This window comes from Gymnoscopelus microlampas, assembly GCF_963454915.1.
Source record: "Gymnoscopelus microlampas genome assembly, chromosome: 17".
Lineage (NCBI taxonomy): Eukaryota > Metazoa > Chordata > Actinopteri > Myctophiformes > Myctophidae > Gymnoscopelus > Gymnoscopelus microlampas.
Window position 1 is genome coordinate 25779189 of NC_139954.1, and position 22127 is coordinate 25801315.

Here is a 22127-nt window from a genome sequence, read left to right on the forward strand (position 1 = left end):
CGTTGTCTTTTAACATGGCTAAAATCTCCGATCTACAAGCTCACAGCGTGTTGCATTGTGATGATTGCGACACGCTTTTAGACCGAATTAAAAACATTTTGGGGGGGGGGGGGAGGGGGAGTTTGACCATTTGTGAACACTTTCACCTATAATGACATGCCCAAAATAGGGACGCCAGGTTGAAAGGGTTAACCCTTATATAAGCATTTCCTCATATATCTAATGGTGGTTCTGAATCCATTTTCACAGTGATCCTGATTGGACATTACGGAGGCCCTCTAAGAACTGTCCAATTTCGGAGCTTATTTTACAGCTGTGACTATTGTTTTATTTCATAACCAACTGCACAGTAAAATCCAGAGTGTGTGAAAACAGGCCCTTAAAGGATTTTAATGTGTGTCGCTCTGTCAGCCCCATCACTGAAAAAGATACAATTATTATTCACATCACATGCATGGCCTAACCCTAAACAGAATGTTAATATGACAACCAGAGAGAGGTAGGAGGTGGGGGGGTGGGGGGGTTGGGGGGCAGAGAAACACAGGAGAGAGAGAGAGAGACATAGAGAGACATAGAGAGAGAGAGAGAGAGAGAGAGAGAGAGAGAGAGAGAGAGAGAGAGAGAGAGAGAGAGAGAGAGAGAGACAGACAGAGAGAGAGACAGAGAGAGAGAGAGAGAGAGAGAGAGAGAGAGAGAGAGAGAGAGAGAGAGAGAGAGAGAGAGGGCTACAAGTCGTGCTGACAGAGAGAGGAGTGTTAGGTTACACAGTGTCCCCAAGATTAGTTCTGCTCTGTGACATGCAGACGACACACACACACACACACACACTCACGCACGCACGCACGCACATACACACACATACACACACACACACACACACACACACACACACACACACACACACACACACACCAATCAGCTGCAGATGTGTACAGCTTTGCGCTCTCCGGTTGGCTGTCAGTCACAGCCAGGTGTTCAAGGTAGATGTTGGAACTCTTATTCCCATCTACCATTGATGTCCCTTCCTCTCACCTGGGTCAGTTGATACAGTGGTTCACCACTTTAAACCATCTTGTTTATGTTATTACTGATATGTTATGCTTTTATATGTTGTGAAGCACTTTGTGACTCTGATGTCTGTGAAAGGCGCTCTACAAATAAAATTTACTTACTTACTTACTAAACCAGGTGTAATTATTATGGGCATGTCGTTATAGGCAAACATTTTCAAAGATCTTTCAAAAACCTTAAGTGTTTTAGGATGAACAGTAAATGTGTTGCACATCATCATGAATATGAGGAGCTGAGCCTTTCCTATTTGTCTTTTTGAGCAGTTGACTACCTGGAGAAGATGTGGTCTGGAAGAGATGCTACAGACATCAAAAGTGAGTCTGTCTGAGTTAACAGACACATAATGGGTCAACTGTGCATGTTCACACTTCATCTGTTTGACCATACGAACCTTATCCTCTCCTCTCCTCTCCAATCTTGCAGTAGAGAGAGACAGCATGGCAGACTTCTGTGTTCTGGGTCAGCGGCCTCCACCTCACCTGGCTGGCCTGGCCCAGCTCAGCCATCTGGGATCGGGGGGCAGCCCCCTGCACAAGTCCAGCTCCGGAGACCCCCAGGCTCCTTCCCTGCCTCCCCAGCAGCCCCCTCCTCCCCAGCAGCAGCCCTCGCCGCATGGCCCGCTCCACCACAGCACTCCAATCCGTTCCGGCCAGGGGCCCCCTCCACCTCCTCCACCCCCACCCGGCGCCATGCAGCCCCTCCTGGGGCCAGGTGGCTTGCTGTCGCCCCAGCTCTCCCCTCAGTTGGTGCGCCAGCAGCTAGCCATGGCCCACCTCATCAACCAGCAGCTAGCCGTTAGCCGCCTGCTGGCCCACCAGCACCCGCAGGCATTGAACCAGCAGTTCCTCAACCACCCGCCCATCCCCCAGAGGTCGTCCAAGCTCACTGGGGACCATCCCGGGAGCAACCCTTCGGCAGCCGAGGTCTCAACCGACATCTACCAACAGGTCAGAGACGAGCTGAAGAGGGCTAGCGTCTCCCAGGCCGTGTTCGCCCGTGTGGCTTTCAACCGCACGCAGGTAGGAGAACATGATGCAGGGCCGGGTGGAGAGGGGTGGAGTGGTGAGGGGCGGGTGGTGAACAGGAGCAGGACAGCGCAGGAGACGACAAAGCAGACGAGTTACAAAAGAGGAGAGGGAACAGGTGAAGAAGGCAGGGAAAGGAGGGGAAAGAACAGATCAAAGCAGTAACTTCAGAAACTTCAGAAATCTGTATTTAGGGGCATCTGGTGGCAAAGGGTTAAAGTTCCTGCCGGAGAGACTGGGGTTTGATTCCTCCGTGGTTCCTCTGGCTTGCTCCAGTGAACACAACTTGTTTATGGGTGCGAAGTCAGTAGGGGAGGGCGATGATCTCTGTCACTGCTCTAGTGACTCCTACAGGTTGGTCGGGTGCCTGTTGAACTGAGAGGGATAACATGTTCCTCCGCATGCGTTACACTCTCCCGGTGAAAGTCTTCACTGTCAGGTGAAAAGAAATGTGTGGTGAATCCATATGTATCAGAGGAGACATGCTGTCTACAACAGTGGTTCTCAAAGTAGGGTCTGGGGACGAGGTGGCCCTTAGTTAAATTAGTTAATATAGCATAAAAATCAGCTAAACAGCTAAATCATCTAAAGCTCACAGTCCCTCACAATGTGGAGTGTTGTGAGCTTGTAGATAAGCTATTTTCAAAAAACGTTTTTAAATTTCTTGAATTATTTCACATTAAATTAAAGCTGCACTATGTAACTTTCCTCTTCTACCCCGGATTTGAACCCGGTTTCCTGCACAAGTGCTGCCATTTTTACCATTGAGCTAATACACCGGGCGGTCTTTTTTTTTTACACATGGCACACCCAGTCATCTCAGACGGAACACTTAAGTGCCGCGGAACCCCAGTTGAAAAACACTGCGCTACCATACAGATTGGACAAAATTATATTTTATTCATTAAAAAGAACGTACATAGTGCTGCTTTAATGTGAAAGGTTTTGAATATTTTTTGAAAGATTTTAAAAACACAAATCTTGTTTGTGGGTCTTAGACAAATACAAAGATTTGGTGGTCCCTGATGAAAAAGTTTGATAACCACTCCACTGGTCTACAACATCCCCAGGCCAACAAGTTGGCAGTGACAGGGACTGGGAAAATATACAAATCTATATATGTAGTCCAATGGGGACATACATTGTGAGTGTACTTAGAATAGACCAAAATAAACCCAATTTTCTCTCACATTTTGCGCATCAGATCAGGTGTGAAGGGATAATTGCCTCATGCAATAGAGATGAATATGGCATCAATAAGTCGTCATTGATAGGCCCATGATCTCTCCCATGGGGGTGGGCTTTTTGCGGTCCGCCACCCAGCGTCATTATGAGAGAGATTAGCTGAAGCATGGCCAGACGACTTGCTGGGTAGTTGAGTTTCCTCCCCCGCCTTCCCAGCAGCAAACACACCTGCTGTATTCAGCGTGCGCTAGGTTGGTTGCTATACGCCCCATTAGAGCAAATAGTATACACCTACTGCCATATAGGGCAGAGGGCAGGTGTGTTATTGTGCACATGATGTGAGTCTGTATGTTTGTATGTATGTATGGGTGTGGGTGTGTATGTATGTATGTGTGCGTGCGTGCGTGCGTGTGCGTGTGTGTGCGTGCGCGCGTGTGTGTGTCTCATGCCTCCAAAGCATGTGTGCCTACTGCATTATTAAGTCTTAAAATAAGCTCTTCAAAACAGACCACACGTAGAGCCACATATGTTACATATAAATATAACTCAATGAAATATCCTCACAAGTAACCTTAAGTAATATGTACCATAAAGATTCTCCTTCGCTTTGCCCCAGGGCCTGCTATCGGAGATCCTGCGAAAGGAGGAGGACCCACGCACGGCCTCCCAGTCTCTGCTGGTCAACCTGAAGGCCATGCAGAACTTCCTCAACCTGCAAGAGGGAGAGAGAGACCGCATCTACCAGGAGGAGAGAGAGCGTAGCATGAACCCTCCCGTGGGCCTCCCAGCCTCCAACTCCTCCAGCCCTGGGGGCCCGCGTCTCTCACAGGTACTAGTACTACCAACCACCAGAGGACCCCAGGAAGACTAGAGGCACAATCACGTGCTTCTAATGGGGATCCTTTAAACCATGGGTTTTCAACTGATTATGAACCAGGGACCACCACCCTGACTGAGAATCAACCTGGGGACCACTGTTGTGTTGGGAGGGGGGATATGGGCGTGGTGTGGGGGAAAAGCTTGAAATGAAATAACGACTGTTAAGGCCTTAATTTAATTTGTTAATTCGAGGTGAATTAAATCAAGCCCTTAACAGTCATTATTTAACTGAGAAATGCTAGTGGTCCAGAGCTCAGAAAAGATTGAGAACCACTGATCCATTCCTTTCCCATGGTTGCCCCTATTCTGTTCTCTTAACCTTCCATATTAAACTCATGTTAACTGATTCATTGCAACATATGTATGAGCAAGCACATGCAATTGATATGGGCACATTTCCTACTAATGATGACTCAACCAGGTAAACCGGTTGACTCCCATTTCTGTGGAAGTTCTTGACATCCGACTTCCAAGTAACTGACAACATTGATGCGTCATCATACATCATACTGTTTCTCAACTAGTGGTCGATACAATAAAATTTAATACAAATCTTCACTTTCCTACATTACTAAATGCATGGTCAGGGACCACATGCAATACCTTCACGGACCACCAGTGGTCCACGGACCACCAGTTGAAAACCCATGCTTTAAACCATTCAATCCGGTAACACATCTGTGTCATTTTAAGATTTATTTGGCAATTTTTTTGAAAAATGCAAATCTTTAAATAAATATTTTTTTAACCAAACATTTTTAACTCAAATCTTTGGTTCTGGGGATTCTACAAATGTATTCTAAATCCTAACAGTTTAAAAAAAAAAGCTCTAATCAGTGGTTCTCAAACTTTTTCATGTCAAGGAACTCCAAAATGATATGTATTTGGCTACGGACCCCCATCTCAAAATATGTTGTTCCAGGGACCCCCAGAAGCAAAATGTTTGCTTAAAAATATATATATATTTTTGCAGAAAGATTTAAAAAAAAAAAAGCAGATCTACAAGCTCATAGCGCGGCACTCGGTGCCGAGCTTGTATATCCGCTATTTTTGGATAGCCAAAGAAATGTATAAATGACACAGATTCTTTCCCGGTCTAAATGGGTTAATACAGCTTATAGATTTCGCTATTTTATAAATATTTGGAAAAATCTTGAAACATTTAGAAACATTTGGATATTTAACAACACAAATCTTCTCTTATGGAGTCGCTGGCAAAACATATTTTCTGATGGGGATCCCCAGCCATATCAATTTGGGGGTCTTTGACATGATAACGTTTGAGAACCACTGCACCAGAGAATTAATACCCCTAGAAGACTAGAGGGGCATCCACGTGCAATGGGGATCCTTTAATAAACATGAACATAAACCACGAACCCTAACCCACGCCTAAATAATACCTCCACTTCTGTCTTTGCCTATAAGCACCCAAACTATTAATCACTCAGTCAAGCTTTAAATCTTGGGAACACACAGTGTCTGAACATTTTCAATGGCGCTGAGCTAACTACGAATCAATCAAACAAATCACACATCCACGCAGGCTTTCACATGTAAACCTAGTAAATCCCACCTCACTGCTTTATCACACTGAATGAATGTTGCAGGCTTCTGATGCTCCTTTTCGCTCATGGGTGTATGTGAATTAATGAATATTTGAAATTATGATTTGTATGAACTGTAATACACTACCATATGCGAAACAAAATAAAATGAAATGAAATGAAATGAAATGAAATGCTAGCTGTTGTAGAAGGCCCTGCACCTATTACATTGTTATTTTGGGATTTTCCCAGCAATTAATCTTTCTGAATGGAATAATAGTCCAGCAGCATTGTGGCAAGCACGGAAAAAGTGGAACTTCTATTGTGGCTGTGGCTGTGTACAGAGTACTAATGTTAAAATAGGCTCCTCACACGCAATGTGTCCTCTGTGTTTGTGTGTGTGTGTGTGTGTGTGCGTGTGCGTGTGCGTGTGCGTGTGCGTGTGCGTGTGCGTGTGCGTGTGCGTGTGTGTGTGCGTGTGCGCATGTGTACATGCATGTGTGTGTGCGTAGAAAGTGTGGGAGAGGAGTTTGGACGAGCAGCTCACCCCTGACGCATGGTCCAACATTTGGAAGACCAAGAATAAGATCTCCAACTCGGTGAGCAGCACTCACATCATGAACTGTATCTATTCTGTTCCTCTTGAAGGCCACGCTGACTTTTGAAGTTCATTTTTTATCTCAAACAAATTAAACAGTTTATAATGGAAAAAACTGCCTCAAAGGCAATTGCCAGAGCGTACTGTAAACATAAAATACATTACATTACATTTGGATGTCTCTTTACATCTGCGCCTGACGTTTTTTTCAGGAGCGCCGATGATAAGGGACTCTCTGATGTTGGGGCGAATGCCCATTCATGGCCTCTTGGGTTCATTTGCGTGCTATTCTTATTTTGTCTACGTACATTTATCTCAGCGCATCGTTTACACTGCGGGAATGTAAGCTCACTTGTCCATACGCGTCTCGCGGACAACTTCAAACGTTGTGTATACAAGCTCTCCGAGAGCCAATGCGTGTTCAACTCAAGCACGAGCTACAGGGAGAGACAAAGGAGAGGGACTTAATGACTTCGATCTGTAAACATTATTCATGCGGAGACTTGTGCTGCAGATGTGCGGCCGAGGCACAGACAATGAACACAGCATGTGTGCGCTCAGAGCAGTTCGAGGTTGATGATCAGCTGATAACCTCTTAGCAGTGTTTAGAAAAGACCATTCCCAGAGGCAAAGGTCTGGTTTTGTGGATTGGAATCTTATGGATTTAGTGAAGTGGTTCAGTCCTTTGGGGAAGTAGTTCTATCCTTGAAGTAATGTAGCTCAGTCCTAACACTTGCTTTCTCAAATTTGATCCTCTCAACTGCTGTAGCATACTGCTTACTTCTTTTTTATCCCCTCTCCAGCCTACCATATCTAGCCCCTGGACCCATCTTAGTATACACTCTGACATCTCCATCCTGTCCCCTAGCCCAAACCACCCGGCCCGGCCCCGGACCTTCCACTGAAGCTTGAGGCGATGGTCAACATCACGTCAGGCATCTATGAGGAGATTCAGCAGGAGATGAAGAGAGCTAAGGTCTCCCAGGCGCTGTTTGCCAAGGTGGCCGCCAACAAGAGCCAGGTGAGGAAAGCCACAGAAGCCACTGAAGAACACTCTCACACCCCTCATCTCTGGTCTGGTTGGCTAGTTCGTTGAGCTCTAAAGGTAGAGCCAGGCAATGTTTTACTTGACAGTTCATGATGTGGAACGTCATTGAGCTCTGGTCTTATCAACAACAGGTGATTTAATAGCAGTTGTAACGGTAGAAAAATGCGCTTCTTGCAATTCCCATGAACACTAAAAGTAGCCTAATAAATAACAAGATCAAGGAGTCCTCAGGTAAATAGCTGATGCGACATGTTGTGAGCTTGTAGATCTGAAATCTTTGCTATTTATGTTTTTTCTTTCTTCAAAAATGTTTACCTATAATGACATGCCCAAAATAGGGACACTAGGTTGAAAGTGCTTATGTCTGGGAGTTTTATAAATATTTAACAAATTAAAAGCATTAACTTTTTGTGACTAATAACTACATTGGAACGTTTTTGGAGTTACAATGTTTCTACCCGACAGCGACAAAGGGAGAACTTGTGTCACAAGTTGTTTTATACTGGGCTAACCACCTTTCCACATTTTATGTTAAGTTGCAGTTGCACTATAGGGAGGAATATCTTGTGAGTGCATGTTTCAGCAGAATACCAGGTGACTGTATTAGCAAGTGTATGCGGGAGAATGTATGTGAATGTGCTCGGGTGTGCACGTCGTGTAATTGTGTGTGTGTGTGTGTGTGTGTGTGTGTGTGTGTGTGTGTGTGTGTGTGTGGTGTGTGGTGTGTGTGTGTGTGTGTGTGTGTGTGTGTGTGTGTGTGTGTGTGTGTGTGTGTGTGTGTGTGTGTGCGCACACACACACGTGCGCTATGTTCTGTGAGTTTGCGGTTAGCGAGGTCTCCCAGGTAGGCAGGTCTGGGGGTGGCTGAGGGTCATGGCTCAGTGCACCCATCTGCTGCAGCTGGCCACAAGGAACAAGGGATGCTGAGAGAGGGAGAGAGAGAGAGAGGGAGAGAGAGAGAGAGAGAGAGAGAGAGAGAGAGAGAGAGAGAGAGAGAGAGAGAGAGAGAGAGAGAGAGAGATGATCAGGCTATTAGCGTTGCATGCTGCTGGAGGTGGCTGGTTGAACACAACAGCTGGTGTCACAAACTGGACCAGTCTAGCATAGATAATTAAATTTCCATCTTTCTCTCTCTCTCCTCCATCACCCACCTACACAGACACACACACACACACACACACACACACACACACACACACACACACACACACACACACACACACACACACACACACACACACACACACACACACACACCACCTCCCCCTCCCCCATCTTCCTCTGAATCTGTCTCGCTCTCCACTCGAGTTCTTCATGTCCTAACTTTCCTTCTCTTCATTGTCCCGTCATCTTATTGTTTGCTCACCCTTGTCCATTCCCCCCCCTCCCCCCTCTCTTCCATTACCTTAATCTCCGAATACCCATCCGAAATATCTTCCTCCACCATTTTTTTCCCCACCCGACCCCTCTCTCTCTCTCCCTCTCTCCGTCCCTCCCCGTCCTACCCTTTCACCATCTATTCCTCTATCTTGACCTTTTCTCCCCGTCTTCTGTCCTCATCCATCTCTCTCTCTCTCTCTCTCTCTCTCTCTCTCTCTCTCTCTCTCTCTCTCTCTCTCTCTCTCTCTCTCTCTCTCTCTCTCTGCCAGGGTTGGCTGTGTGAGTTGCTGCGGTGGAAGGAGAACCCCAGCCCGGAGAACCGCACCCTGTGGGAGAACCTGTGCACCATCAGGAGGTTCCTGGCACTCCCTCAGGTGGACAGGGACCTGGTGTACGAGGAGGAGTCCAGGCACCACCACACCGAGAGGCTCCACACGGTCCTCCACCTGCCACAGGACACACAGGTGAGATCCCAACACCCACGCCGGGTGGATGGAGTTTATTTTTTATCGCAAAGAGCTGTGCGAAAACTGGCGTTGAGACGCATGCAGCAGAGCCCGCTCTTTTCCTTAATCCATCAAGACCGGGAACGCATCTGTGTCATTTTAAGATTTATTTGGCTATTCCAGAAATAGCAGATATACAAGCTCATAGGTGCCACGCTATGAGCTTGTAGATCTGCTATTTTTGAAAAATCGTGAAACTTCGGTGCAAAACTTATATTTTTAAAGTGAACATTTTTAACTCAAATCTTTGCTTCGGGGGGGGGGGTCCCTGGAACAACATATTTTGAGATAGGGGTCCGCGGCCAAATACATATCATTTTGAAAAAGACATGACATGAAAAAGCTTGAGAAACACTGATTATAGCAACATAGGTTTAAAAAAAAAACATTTGTAGAATCCCCAGATTCAAAGATTTGAGTTACAAAATTTCATGATTAAAAAAGATGTGCAGATCTGCAAGCTCATAGCGCGGCACTCGGTGCCACGCTATGAGCTTGTGTATCTGCTATTTTTTAATAGCCAAAGTAAAAAATAATGGTTTACAATAAGTGGTTACACAGATGCTTTCCCGGTCTTAATGGGTTAATAGTACTAAGCATATGCAGGCTGACGCAGTAGAGCAGCTGCCCTGCTTTACTGCAAACCTTGTTCAGTTTCTCCATATTCCAACTGTTTACGTGTTTTTGTCACTTAATGCCCTACTTCGTCGTGCAAGAGTGTCTAGCAAAAAAAGTGAAAATAGCTGATCTGCTAATTTCCCTGTTTCTGATGCATGTATTTCCATTCCCTAAAAAGTGACGGTTTTGGACATATGTGGTTTCCACCCGACAGCGACGATATGAGTCCTGTAACTCGGGTGCAGATTGATTAAATGGATTTTCACCAACACCAGCCAGCGTCATTATTGAATCCACTGAGGACGGTCATGCATTTATGCATTAGATTCCAACGTCAGCCACATACTTAATATTACAATACAAAACCAGATGCTTAATAGTAAACTCATGAAACCGCATTATGGCTCTGCCTCCAGAGAGCCTGTCACTCATTCGTGATTGTAGTGCGAGATTTTCTTTGATCTAGCGCGCGCATGTGTATGTGTGTGTGTGTGTGTGTGTGTGTGTGTGTGTGTGTGTGTGTGTGTGTGTGTGTGTGTGTGTGTGTGTGTGTGTGTGTGTGTGTGTGTGTGTGTGTGTGTGTGTGCGTGCGTGTGTGTGTTTGTGTTTGTATGTGTGTGTCCCAGTGGATTAAACAGTAAACAGTGTTAGTGGGTGGTGTGGTAGTGAAGGAAATGCCCCATTACTATTGAGGAGAGAGGCAGAGGGTGACTGAAGAGGAGATGGATGGGGGGCACCCTGACATGTCGGCCCCTCCTTCTGTCACTGTGTCTGTCCCCTCTGGCTGTCTCTCTGTCTCAGACATGTACTGTACAGACATACAGTACAGACAGACAGACATACTGTCACACAAGGACACACAACCAGATAAAGTGGAAGGCTATGGACACGCTGTAAAGTTCCAAGCCAGTCTGTCACGACTACTGATGCTCTCGATGTTCTATATGTTCTGCGGTCGTCCATTAAAGACGGATGGGGAGAGAGAGAGAGAGAGAGAGAGAGAGAAAGAGAAAGAGAAAGAGAAAGAGAAAGAGAGAGAGGAAGCTGTGGTAACTCCATTAACACATTCCTCTGTTCCTCTGACACTGAGGCCCTGAGCACAACATGCAAATAAATATACAGTTTAACCCCACAACTTGCATCCTCCCCGTGGGGACATAGATACAGGGATGGGTTGTGACGGAAGTTGGCTGATGTGCCAATGGTAAATATGGCGTGTGTGTATGTGTGTGTGTGTGTGTGTGTGTGTGTGTGTGGGGATGTGTTTTGCCATCTTCATGCTCCTCCCCAGATCAAGCCCCCGCCATACCCAGGCTCCAGCCTGCCTGCCACCACAGACCACACATGTGTCCCAGCTGCCACACACACACACACACACACACACACACACACACACACACACACACACACACACGGCCAGTCTTTTGTGTATAGACAGTAAGTGTATTTCAAAACCTGTAAACACAACAAGCAGAATGTACATGAAAAATGTATGCTGCGTTGCCCTCCGCAGCCTAGTTCTGTATCCTGCCAGCGATGCGTGTGTGTGCGTGCGTGCGTGTGTACGTGTGTACGTGTGTGTGTGTGTGTGTGTGTGTGTGGGGGGGGGTGTGTGTTGCATGATGAGCCTCTGCGTGTCTGGGGCTCAGGGACTTGTCTGACCGTGTCACAGAGTGTATATTAATTCTGCAGGTAACACGTGTGTGTGTGTGTGTGTGTGTGTGTGTGTGTGTGTGTGTGTGTGTGTGTGTGTGTGTGTGTGTGTGTGTGCGTGCGCCCGCGCGCATTTGTATGTGTGTGTGTGTGTGTGTGTGTGTGTGTGTGGGGGTGGGTGTATAGAGAGAGGTGTAGTGTACAACTCTGTGTGCACCAGTGTGCTGGAGGTAGTATGGCGGTCCAATAATGCATGCCACCATGTATGAATGTTTTAGTTTTTCAGGTATTATGAGCAAAGCAACTATAGCTCATAGAAGCTGTTTATTAAAGGACCCATTGAGCAAAGCCATTTTTATCTTGTACACCATGAACCACTGACCCTGCTCCAAACTGTTTTTTTTACATGTAAATTTAGTTTTATTTTTAGTCTTAGTTAACCACTCATAACCATGCGGTGTGAACTTGTAAATCTGCTCTTTTAGTTATTTTAGCTTATTTCTTACATTTTGCATATAATGACATGCCCAAAATAGACACCAAGGTTGAAAGTGGTTAACTGAAATAACCCGGCCCTGCATGTGTATGCCCCTGTGTGTGTGTGTGTGTGTGTGTGTGTGTGTGTGTGTGTGTGTGTGTGTGTGTGTGTGTGTGTGTGTGTGTGCGCGCGCGCGCGCGTGTGTGTGTGTGTGTGTGTTATTGTGTGCATGCCTGTCTGCATGAACGTGCGCACATACATGCACATCTATGTATTTATGCATGTGTGGGCATCTCTGTGAGCCAGGATGGGCCCAACAGTGACCCTCTGTATAACCCATGGGACCCCGAAGCAGCAGCAGCACATTTCTCCATGAATGACCCAGCCCCGGTGCCCTGTCCCTCGCCTCTCCCCTACGTTCATATTTATATGCCTTTAGCAGTTAAGTGCCTCCCTTTGCTAATTTAGCACCGTCTGCCCTAATGAATTATTTCACCATTGTTTTTGCCAAATTTAATTCTGCAGCAAGCATAGGGATGTTTGTGTGTGTGTGTGTGTGTGTGTGTGTGTGTGTGTGTGTGTGTGTGTGTGTGTGTGTGTGCGCGTGCGCGCGTGTGCGGGTGTCTATCTGTCTGTCTGTCTGTCTGTCTGTCTGTCTCTCACTCACTCACTCACTCACTCACTCACAGCTGTATGTGTGTGTGTTTCTCTCATTCATACCCAGTAAGATCCGGAGTGGGTATTTCACTCCGACAGTGTAAATTTGGACCCTTAACACTCCGGGTTTTACTGTGTACATGCTGTCTAGTGATCAGAGCATTCTGGTGGTCTCTTATTCACTGTCAAACTTAGGGTGGAGCTTGGTCTTCTTTTTTTTTGCGCTGGTAAACCACAATTAAGTTAATTGTTTAATTGCAGATAAGTGGAATGAATACCCCACACATTGAAAGACAGAGCAAATCACACGCGCGTGTGCGCACGCGCACACACACACACACACACACACACACACACACACACACACACACACACACACACACACACACACACACACACACACACACACACACACACACACACACACACACACACTCAGCTGGAGACCAACCATTCTCCCACATTGCCTCAATTACTATACGTGTATACAGTTTTCCATCAAAGACACATTATTTAACAAGAATAGAACGCCTGCACAGTGACTCATCTACTGCCTGCCTGTGGCTGCTGACGTGAGTGATTGAGAAAATACCCATTTATACTTCATCGTACGGTGTTGTCACACGTCAAAACTAGCCTGTCTACAAGCTCACAATGGGCCTCATCGCGACTTGTTGTGAACTTGTAGATCAGCTATGTTCGGCGCACAAAGGGGAGAACAGAGAGAGAGAGAGAGAGAGAGAGAGAGAGCCCGAGACAGAAAAAGAGAAGAAGGGAAGAAAAAACACACTGATTAACAGGAAAGGTGAAGTCATGCAGAAAACCAACAGAAAAGTGATTTTTTTCCTTCATTACATATTTATCTGTGTGCTAATGGTGTCTCTGGTGGTCACACATCGCTCCTGTCGTCCCCCCCCCCAAACACACACATGCTCACATAAATACAGCCAGAGATACAGCAGAGCAAGAGGAGGGGGGAGGGGGGAGGGGGGGGGGGTCCTAGAGGACCACAGCTCATTAAGGAGAAGATTAATATTTCATCTTGTATAATTCTTTCATAGTTCTGCACAGTAATTTTCCTTGATTTACGTCTAAAAGAAAACTTTTTTTCCCTCTTTAATGCAATGCACTTATGGCACTTACAGTGAGTGACATTGGAGAGAGAGAGAGCGGGAGAGCAAAGCAAGAGGGAAGGCGGTAAAGCAAGAAAGAAGAATGAGAGAGAGAGAGAGAGAGTAAGAGAGAATGAAAAAGAGAGAGCGAAAGAGAGAGAGAGAATTGAAATTGAAATGAGAGAGAGAGAGAGAGAGAGAGAGAGAGAGAGAGAGAGAGAGAGAGAGAGAGAGAGAGAGAGAGAGAGAGAGAGAGAGAGAGAGAGAGAGAGAGAGAGAGAAAAGAGAGAGAGAGAGAGAGGGAGAGAGAGAGAGGAACGCAGGAGCAAATGCAAGAGAGAAAGAGAAAAGGGGGTGGGAGTGAAAAAAAAAAAGGTTTTCAGGAATATTGAATTATATGGCATGAGAAGAGCCAGTCTGGTCCAGGGGTTCCAGTGTTTGTGGTTTTTGGGGAGAGCAGGGGGGCTGTATTGTGTTGCGTTAAAGTGACATGTGGACTGTTCCACAGTAGAGGGGTCAGGACCAACGGGAAAATGGGAGGAGCTGGAGATCAGTAGGTTCCCGCGGAGGAGGGACAGAACGGGAGGCACTGAACACTACTGCAGAGGTAGATACATTTAAGAAAGAAGAAAAATGTAATAAAACGACACATTTAGTAACCGTTGTACATATTAAAGCTGCGATTCATAAGTTTGAACCCGGGTCTCCCGCGTGGGCAACCAAACTTCTACTGCTGTTCCTAGGCAAAATCCCTGCTTAGCCTGATGAGATATTGTGCTTATGACCCTCAGGAAGTACTACTTGTCAACCAGTATTTGTCCTACCCGACACCAGAGTCCAAATTACTTTATTTTATCAATATACTCTACCATACAGTTCGGTTGAATGACCTTTTATTCAATAAAATAATTTCCGGATTTGACTTTACAGCAGGTTAGCCAAAACAAGAGACAAATAGGTGGAGACGAATTCACTGTAATTATTTCAGGTAAATTACAGTTAAACCACAGATAGTTCAGCGCTATAAATCTCTGAGGAGGGAGATGGACTTATGCTGAAAAGCTGTGGGAGTGTTGGAACATAGGGTGGAGAATAAGGTAAGGGAGGTGGGTGGAGCAGGAGGGAATAGAACAGAGAGAGAGAGACAGAGAGAGAAAGAGAGAGAGAGGGAGAGAGAGAGAGGGGGGGCTGCAGAGGGACTTTGGGGGGGAGTTACTGGCATTGGTCGGAGTCAGGGCTGACTTGGACATGGAGTCATGTTGGCTTGGCAGACGCACACGCTTTATTAGTGTCCTGATGCATTAGGAGTGAAGAGAAAGAGAGGAGAGCAAAAGCACAGAGGGAAACGAAGAGGGAGAAGCTGAAAGAGGGGAATGGAGGGAAGGGACGACGTGGGAGAAAAAGAGAGGAAGGTGGAAAAGGAGTGTAAGGTGGAGGTGGAACATAGAAAAGAAGAGACGAAGAGAGGGGGGAGGCGTGGAGCCGACTGAGATGAAGTGTGAAGGAGCCAAGCATGGCTCCGCACTGCTCTCTCTCTCTCCCTCTCTCTGCCACTAACATCACCATTAGCGCGTGAAGGAGACCAGGCCCTGCAATTCTGTGTGTGTGTGTGTGTGTGTGTGTGTGTGTGTGTGTGTGTGTGTGTGTGTGTGTGTGTGTGTGTGTGTGTGTGTGTGTGTGTGTGTTTGTGTCTATGTGCAAGTGCGCTTGTACGCGTGATATCAATCCAAGAGTCCTTGCTGTCTGCCCAAATAACAGTGGAGATGATGAGGGTCCGTGCAAAAAGCTTAGGAAGGGAGGCCGGTTTTGCAACAATCCCCCTCCATGATTCACCCTCAATTTAGTTATTAAGTGTCTCGCTGTCTCACTGAGTTTGAGCAGAGATGTTTGTGGCTGTGTGGTCCTTTATTAGGGCAGGGGTAGATATCTACTCCTGGCAACCTTTTCTCGTTTACGTCGCTCACTTACCACCATTCCCACAACTGTTGCACAATATCTAAATCTGTCATCTGTGTGACAGAGAGAGAGGGAGAGTGAGTGGGAAATGAGGACAAAAAAAATCTTAAAAACTTCCTGTAAATTCCCCCCCACAACCCAGCAGAAAAAGCCCCCGCGCAGTGAAATCGGAGCAATTTCATGGTCTGGCCTGCCCTCGATATTATTCAAGTAATACCCTGTTATTATTGAAGAGAGGGAGAGAAAGGCGAATGACTATTATCTTTATGTGGGTCCTTTAATTTTAATGCACCACAGATTTATAGCTGGGCATTCCAGTGGGGAGGGCCCCTCCCTGCTCTTTAAGCCAACGGGAGGGACACGACCACAGCCCTCTCACAACAGCCACCGTACCTTCTGACAAACAGCCACCGACCAGCCACTTTCGCTCCTTCCTGCACTTCACCCTGCCCTCCACAGCACTGTCAAATAACCACAGAGGATCCCACCCACCAGAATAGCATAACACGCTTCTCCCACACACCTACTCCACAGTAGGACTGCCCACACACCTTTAAAACAAATACTAGAGCATGTATGAGAGACCGTTCTCCCTGTTATTCTTTTTATTTAGAAAAAGACAGTAGGAAAAATGAGAGGGAGACGGCAGACTAGACTCTGGTTGGGTTTCATCCTTAAAGGACCACATATTTTCAACCACATATTCACATAATTGGTCCTCACTAATGCTCCTTAATAAGATGGTACCATTTCTGTCTCTTCGGTCTGTGTCTCAGAGGAAGGCTGTGGGCAGGTCAGAAACCTGCCTACCAGTGACATCATCAGTAGGCAGGTTTGGTCATTTCAAACAAGACTTTTTTTATTTATTAATGCAAGAACAATGGAAAGTTGTCAGAATGACAACTTTACACCAAAGAGACGCAGAATGAGTAGATGGAAATGGTGCCATCTTAATGATAATTAGTAAGGACCAATTATATGAAGTTAATGTGTTCTGAAGGCAGGTAACTTAAGCACTACACCAGCAGCGGCTACTCCCAACAGCATGTACAATGGATTACTGGTTTACTGGATTTACTGTACATAATCACGCTATATAATCTTCCACTAGTTCTCCTCCCCTCAGCTATCAGCTATTAAAAAACGCGGTAGGCATTCAATATTTCACGTCAATCTAATTGCTAACTTGAAGCAGACACAACTTAGTACAGGAAACTCTCTCTCTCTCTCTGTAGTTTCAGGAAACTCTCTCTCTCTCTCTCTCTCTCTCTCTCTCTCTCCCTCTGGTTATGAATGAGCAGGTTAAATAGTGATGGGATGTCGTAAGCTAGTAAATGAGAGACTGATGGGGGCAGACAGATGCTTGGCTAATCTTACACGCATCAGGTCAAAGGTACACATGGCGGCCGGCAGTCTGTTATGAAGGCACGGAGCAGGCTAATAGGCCATGCTTTGTGAGCTGTGAAACAATATTGTTCTCACCCTCTGCAAAACCCATGTGGCTCTGGCTACTGTCTGTAAGCGTAGAGAGTGGAATGTCTGTGGTGAGGAAAACAGATAGCATTATAGGCCTATGGGGACATTCTAAAACCTGCTTGGTGCTGAATGTATATACTTGCTATATCATTTTGCATTTGTAGATGTTATGTAGAAAATAAAAAACAACTTAATACTTCCTAAGGTTAATATGAGAATCAAATCAATATTTTAAATATGTTTTTTTTTGCACATGCATTCCATAAATTCCATAGGGCTAGACCACACATGGACAAAAGACATCATCAACTTGCGACAGGCATTGACTAAAAGATTAACTGTTTATAAAATAAATACAATATTTAAGGTGTTTTGAAAAATATGTTTTAGTTATAGAGGGCAATTATAATGTATTAAGGCATATTTGGCTCATTAGCCAGGGATCCTTTTAAAACAAGTGGTGCCTTGCAGTCCATTCATGTAAAGTATGCACATGCATGCATAATGTGAATGGATGCATGTGCACACACATATAGAGTAGGCTATACACACACACATGCCTGTAAATGGTCAACGAAGTGTATAGGGTTTAAGTGGTAAAGTGTTTTAGTGGCATTCCAGGATGCAATTTTGAAGAGGGGTCACTGTGCCCCATTAATTAGTTCTTCACTTTTTCTCGTCAGCCACTCCACAGGCCGCCCCCGACACCCCTCAAGGAGCACCACCACTCCCCCATGCGAGAGGAGCCCCTAGCCCTTCCCCCTCCGGTGGTTGAGGACGGAGCACAGAACATGGTGGGAACAGCAGGAGTCGGCGGGTGTACGCCTAGCAATGTCAGCGGTGGAACCAAGAAGCCACGATCACGCACCAAAGTACATATACCCAAACTCTATCTCACTGGGTTTCCAAGTGGGGTCCAGCGATCTTTGGGGTGGGGTGGGGGGGGGATTAAGGGGTCCCCAGCAAAATGAGTAACAGTTTAAACTCTTAAGTCCTATTTTATTTTTCGTCTATTTGCGACAAATCTTAACAGAGGTTGACATCTTCTCTTATGGGTGTACCTGGCACATAATCTTTTCAAATTGGGGTCTGTTGCAAAATACATATTAATTTGGGGGTCCTTGACATGAACATTTTGAGGATGCATTTTGACAATCACTACTCTATATAACGCATGCAACAACATTTGAGTACAACTAACAGCCTATTTGTTATGGGCTCTTACTTACCAAAATGATTCCTCGTTCTGCTCTCTTCCTTCAATCTAAATCCCTTCTGCTATCTTGTAGATCTCCCTGGAGGCACTGGGAACCCTACAGAGTTTCATCCAGGACGTCGGCCTCTACCCAGACCAGGAGGCCATCCACACCCTGTCTGCACAGCTGGACCTGCCCAAGCACACCATCATCAAGTTCTTCCAGAACCAGCGCTACCACGTCAAGCACCACGGCCGCCTCAAGGAGCTGAGCGAGGGGGCGGCCGCCAGCGGCGGCGTGGACGTCAGCGAGTATCGCGACGAGGAGCTGCTCTCGGGCTCCGAGGACCCAGAGTCCAGCGAGGACGGCGCCGAAGAGATGTACGCGTCCTCGGAGACGGCCGGCGGGAACGGCGGAGGGCTGAGCCAGCCTCCGGCCTCCTCTGGATCCACTTCCAGCCAGGCCTCGTCAGTGAGCGGTGCGGCTCAGGACGAGGGCAAGGACAAGGGTCTCGCTCGGCCTGGTGGGCCTCTGACTGCCGGGAGTACCTCGTCCAGTCCCAGAGAGCAGGCTGAGTACCAGAGATAGACTTGACACCAACACAAGGGGGGGGCAGAGAGGAAGAGACCAGAGCTGTAAAGATGCAATCGGAGAATGTACATGAGAAACTCAAAAGGAAATTGATGGGTGGAGTGTGGCTACACAGAGGCTCTGTGAGTGTTGAGGGACGTGTGGCTCTCGTGAAAAGGGAGACACAATCATACAAATTACCAGACAATTAGTGATCATTTCAGACAAAATATCTGATATCTGCATATTGTGGAGTGGTGAAAATTACAATGTTACCTCAGTGGGAGAAAGCAGGTTGCCACTTTGCTGTGCTGTGACACAGCATTTGATATGGAACTGTGGAAGACAGTTTTATGTTGTTGTTGTTTTTTGTCATGAGATAGAACTGCTACTTCCCATACCTCCACAAACACAAGATGATACTGTACAAAATCTGAATACCATCTCTGTATGTTAATGGATGTAAAGAACTGGAAACGATCACAACCTTCTCTCTCAGCCAGCCAATCCCAAAGATGACATTCTTCAAGGAAGGTGGGCTTTTGTCTGCTCCATCCAATAACTGCTCTCTCTCTTTCTCTCTCTCACTCTGTCTCTCTCTTTCTCTCTCTCTCTCCACCACACACACACACACACACACACACACACACACACACACACACACACACACACACACACACACACACACACACACACACACACACACACACACACACACACACACACACACACACACACACACACACACACACACACACACCACACTCTGTTATATGGTGTAGTCCCTGGGGAGGGGGGGGGGGCTTATCAAGACCTCCACTATGCCATAAATCCTCAGGACAAACACTGACTACTCTTTTCGCTGCCTGAGGACTTTGATGGACAACACTTCAAACTACACTTCATGTAGTAAAAATGGACTCCCTCTCAGACATCAACCCACTCCAAACTCACCTCCTGTCCTATCTTGCTCTTAACTAAGCCCCTCACACACTGGCATTTTAGCGGAGGGGTGACGTTCTCTCTCTCTCTCTCTCACCCCTCCTTAAGGCCTTTCTTATTTGGACTCATGACCCAGCAGTGAGGTTTTCGGTGATTCGACAGAGAGACATTTGAACGGCGGTGGACAGTTTGGCAGAGAGAGACAGACAGACAGAAAGAGAGAGAGAGAGAGTGGACCGTGGGCATTGTGGGTAACAATGTGCAAAATCCTCTGAGGATGTGGCGTGGAAGGATACTTTTGGGCCAGAGGCGCTCCGCGCCCTTCCAGGCCACTAACCTTCTGACATGTGCAGCGGGAAAAAACGTCAAGAAAAGGAGGGGATGGAGTAGAGATTCGGCAACCAAACAATCAGTCACTTTATGTGCGGTAGCGGTAGCCCACCCGTTTCACTCTTCCCTCTGCTCTCTCCATCTGTCTCTCCTCATCCCTCACTCTCTCTCTCTCTCTAACTGGTGCTCACAGTCATGTGTTCCACCACACCTACCCGCACTTAAACTCCACCAACCCTATTTATTGCTATCTTTATCCATGATTATTATTATTATTATCATTATTGTTATTATTGTTGTTATTATGGTTGGACTTGCTGTCATTGCGTGCTATTTTTAGTTTTTATTTCCATGTTTCTTTTTTAATAAATATTGGCTTTTGGAACAGTAGCGCTCATTTGGGTAACTAGAGACATTAGAGCACACTGACCAAGGGGGGAAAAAGCAAGGGAAGAAGAAAGAAAGAAATAAGGAAGGAAAGAAAGGGAGGAGCGGACAGTGAAAAAAAGGTGGAAAAAAAGAAGCAGTTACTGAGTGTTATTGAGTAAAAGTCGTGTCTGTTTGTGTTACGCCAACTCCTTTGTGACTCTATTTCCCAAAGACGGTCAAAAAAAGGACTTGGCAACGGCGGAACCAAATCCAAAAACATTTAAGGAAACATTGGGGGCGGTGTGTGTGTGTGTGTGTGTGTGTGTGTGTGTGTGTGTGTGTGTGTGTGTGTGTGTGTGTGTGTGTGTGTGTGTGTGTTATAAACAGCACTTTGTTGCTGCAGATGATGACAATCTACTTTTTTGAGCCATTACAGAATCATGGCAGGCTTGACTCTGCTCACCACTTTAAATGTATGTAAATACCAGACGTGGATCAAATTGTAATTGATATACTTTTTTTTTGTCTTACTGAGCAACTTCGAGTGTTTGTTTGAGCCAGTCCGGGTATTAGCAGAATTAACAGTGCTGCACTTTTGGACAATGCAATGAATTCAGTTCAATTCAATTCAATTTAATTCATTGCACCAGGCCACGTTCACTCAATCCCCGGAGTATTTAAAAACAAATTCAAACTGTATATTGTTCTGTGTCTGGTGCAAATGTGTACAAATGTGTGTGTTTGAATCCACATCTGAGAATGAATTACATATATGTCAGGGGATCTCTCATTTGACTGTCTCAATCGGCTGCTACATTCACGCAGAGGACCTGCCTTGTAATTTTACACTGTCAAATCCTCAGTGTTTAACTGTGAGAGTGTACGTATTTATAATGTAGATTTGGACACTCTAAGAGTTACAAATGGATACATGAAAGGTGCTGTATGTGATATTTTTTGGTTAATACTAAAAGTGGGTCATCAATTTCATCTGATCAGGAGAGAGAACCCATTGTCAGATATAATCTTATAGTGTTTCAGTTCCAATTTTGTCTGCTCAATTGTTTTTGTTCCATCACTTTCAATTCAACTTGTTTATCCTGTATCCTGTATGAGTTCACGTTCCTGTTTGGATCAAATTGGTATCTTGACCCTAAAATGTATTTTCTGTTTTCTGAGAGACGGGGAGACTCCAGTCACTCAACAAACACTCTATAGTAATGATTACTAGTGGAATATAGAGCTATTTAAAACGTATTAACCAAAAATGATCACTTACACCATCTTTAACACTGAAGATTTCACAGTGTCTCATCGACTCCAATGCTTCGTTGACTTTGTTGTGTTGGTCTGTATGACAGGAATCAGGGTTATAAGTCAATCGCATTTCATTTGGAATCTTGGTTCATTCAATGTTGAAGTGAATTAAAATTTGTGAATTCATAATGGCCTGGGTGTTTGTTTTTTTCACGAATCACGACACAAAAATACATGGATCGGTTTGCCATATGCATTTCTGTTTGTGCAGGCA

At 45.7% G+C, this 22127-nt stretch overlaps 1 protein-coding gene across 3 annotated transcripts in view; it reads left to right on the forward strand.

Annotated features, from left to right (window-relative positions):
• The window catches only part of satb2 (SATB homeobox 2), a 55053-nt gene extending 34027 nt beyond the window's left edge, over nucleotides 1-21026 (forward strand). The window contains exons 7-14 of one of the 3 annotated variants that reach the window (XM_084083869.1): nucleotides 1335-1385; nucleotides 1495-2090; nucleotides 3898-4110; nucleotides 6220-6306; nucleotides 7174-7326; nucleotides 9003-9197; nucleotides 17852-18061; nucleotides 18479-21026. In XM_084083869.1, coding sequence (XP_083939995.1) covers nucleotides 1335-1385; nucleotides 1495-2090; nucleotides 3898-4110; nucleotides 6220-6306; nucleotides 7174-7326; nucleotides 9003-9197; nucleotides 17852-18061; nucleotides 18479-18973 — 2000 coding nt within the window. In that variant the 3' untranslated portion in view covers nucleotides 18974-21026. The remainder of the gene's footprint in view (nucleotides 1-1334; nucleotides 1386-1494; nucleotides 2091-3897; nucleotides 4111-6219; nucleotides 6307-7173; nucleotides 7327-9002; nucleotides 9198-17851; nucleotides 18062-18478) is intronic. The other 2 variants (XM_084083867.1, XM_084083868.1) reach the window with 2 other exon arrangements.
• Nucleotides 21027-22127: the final 1101 nt, after the last annotated feature.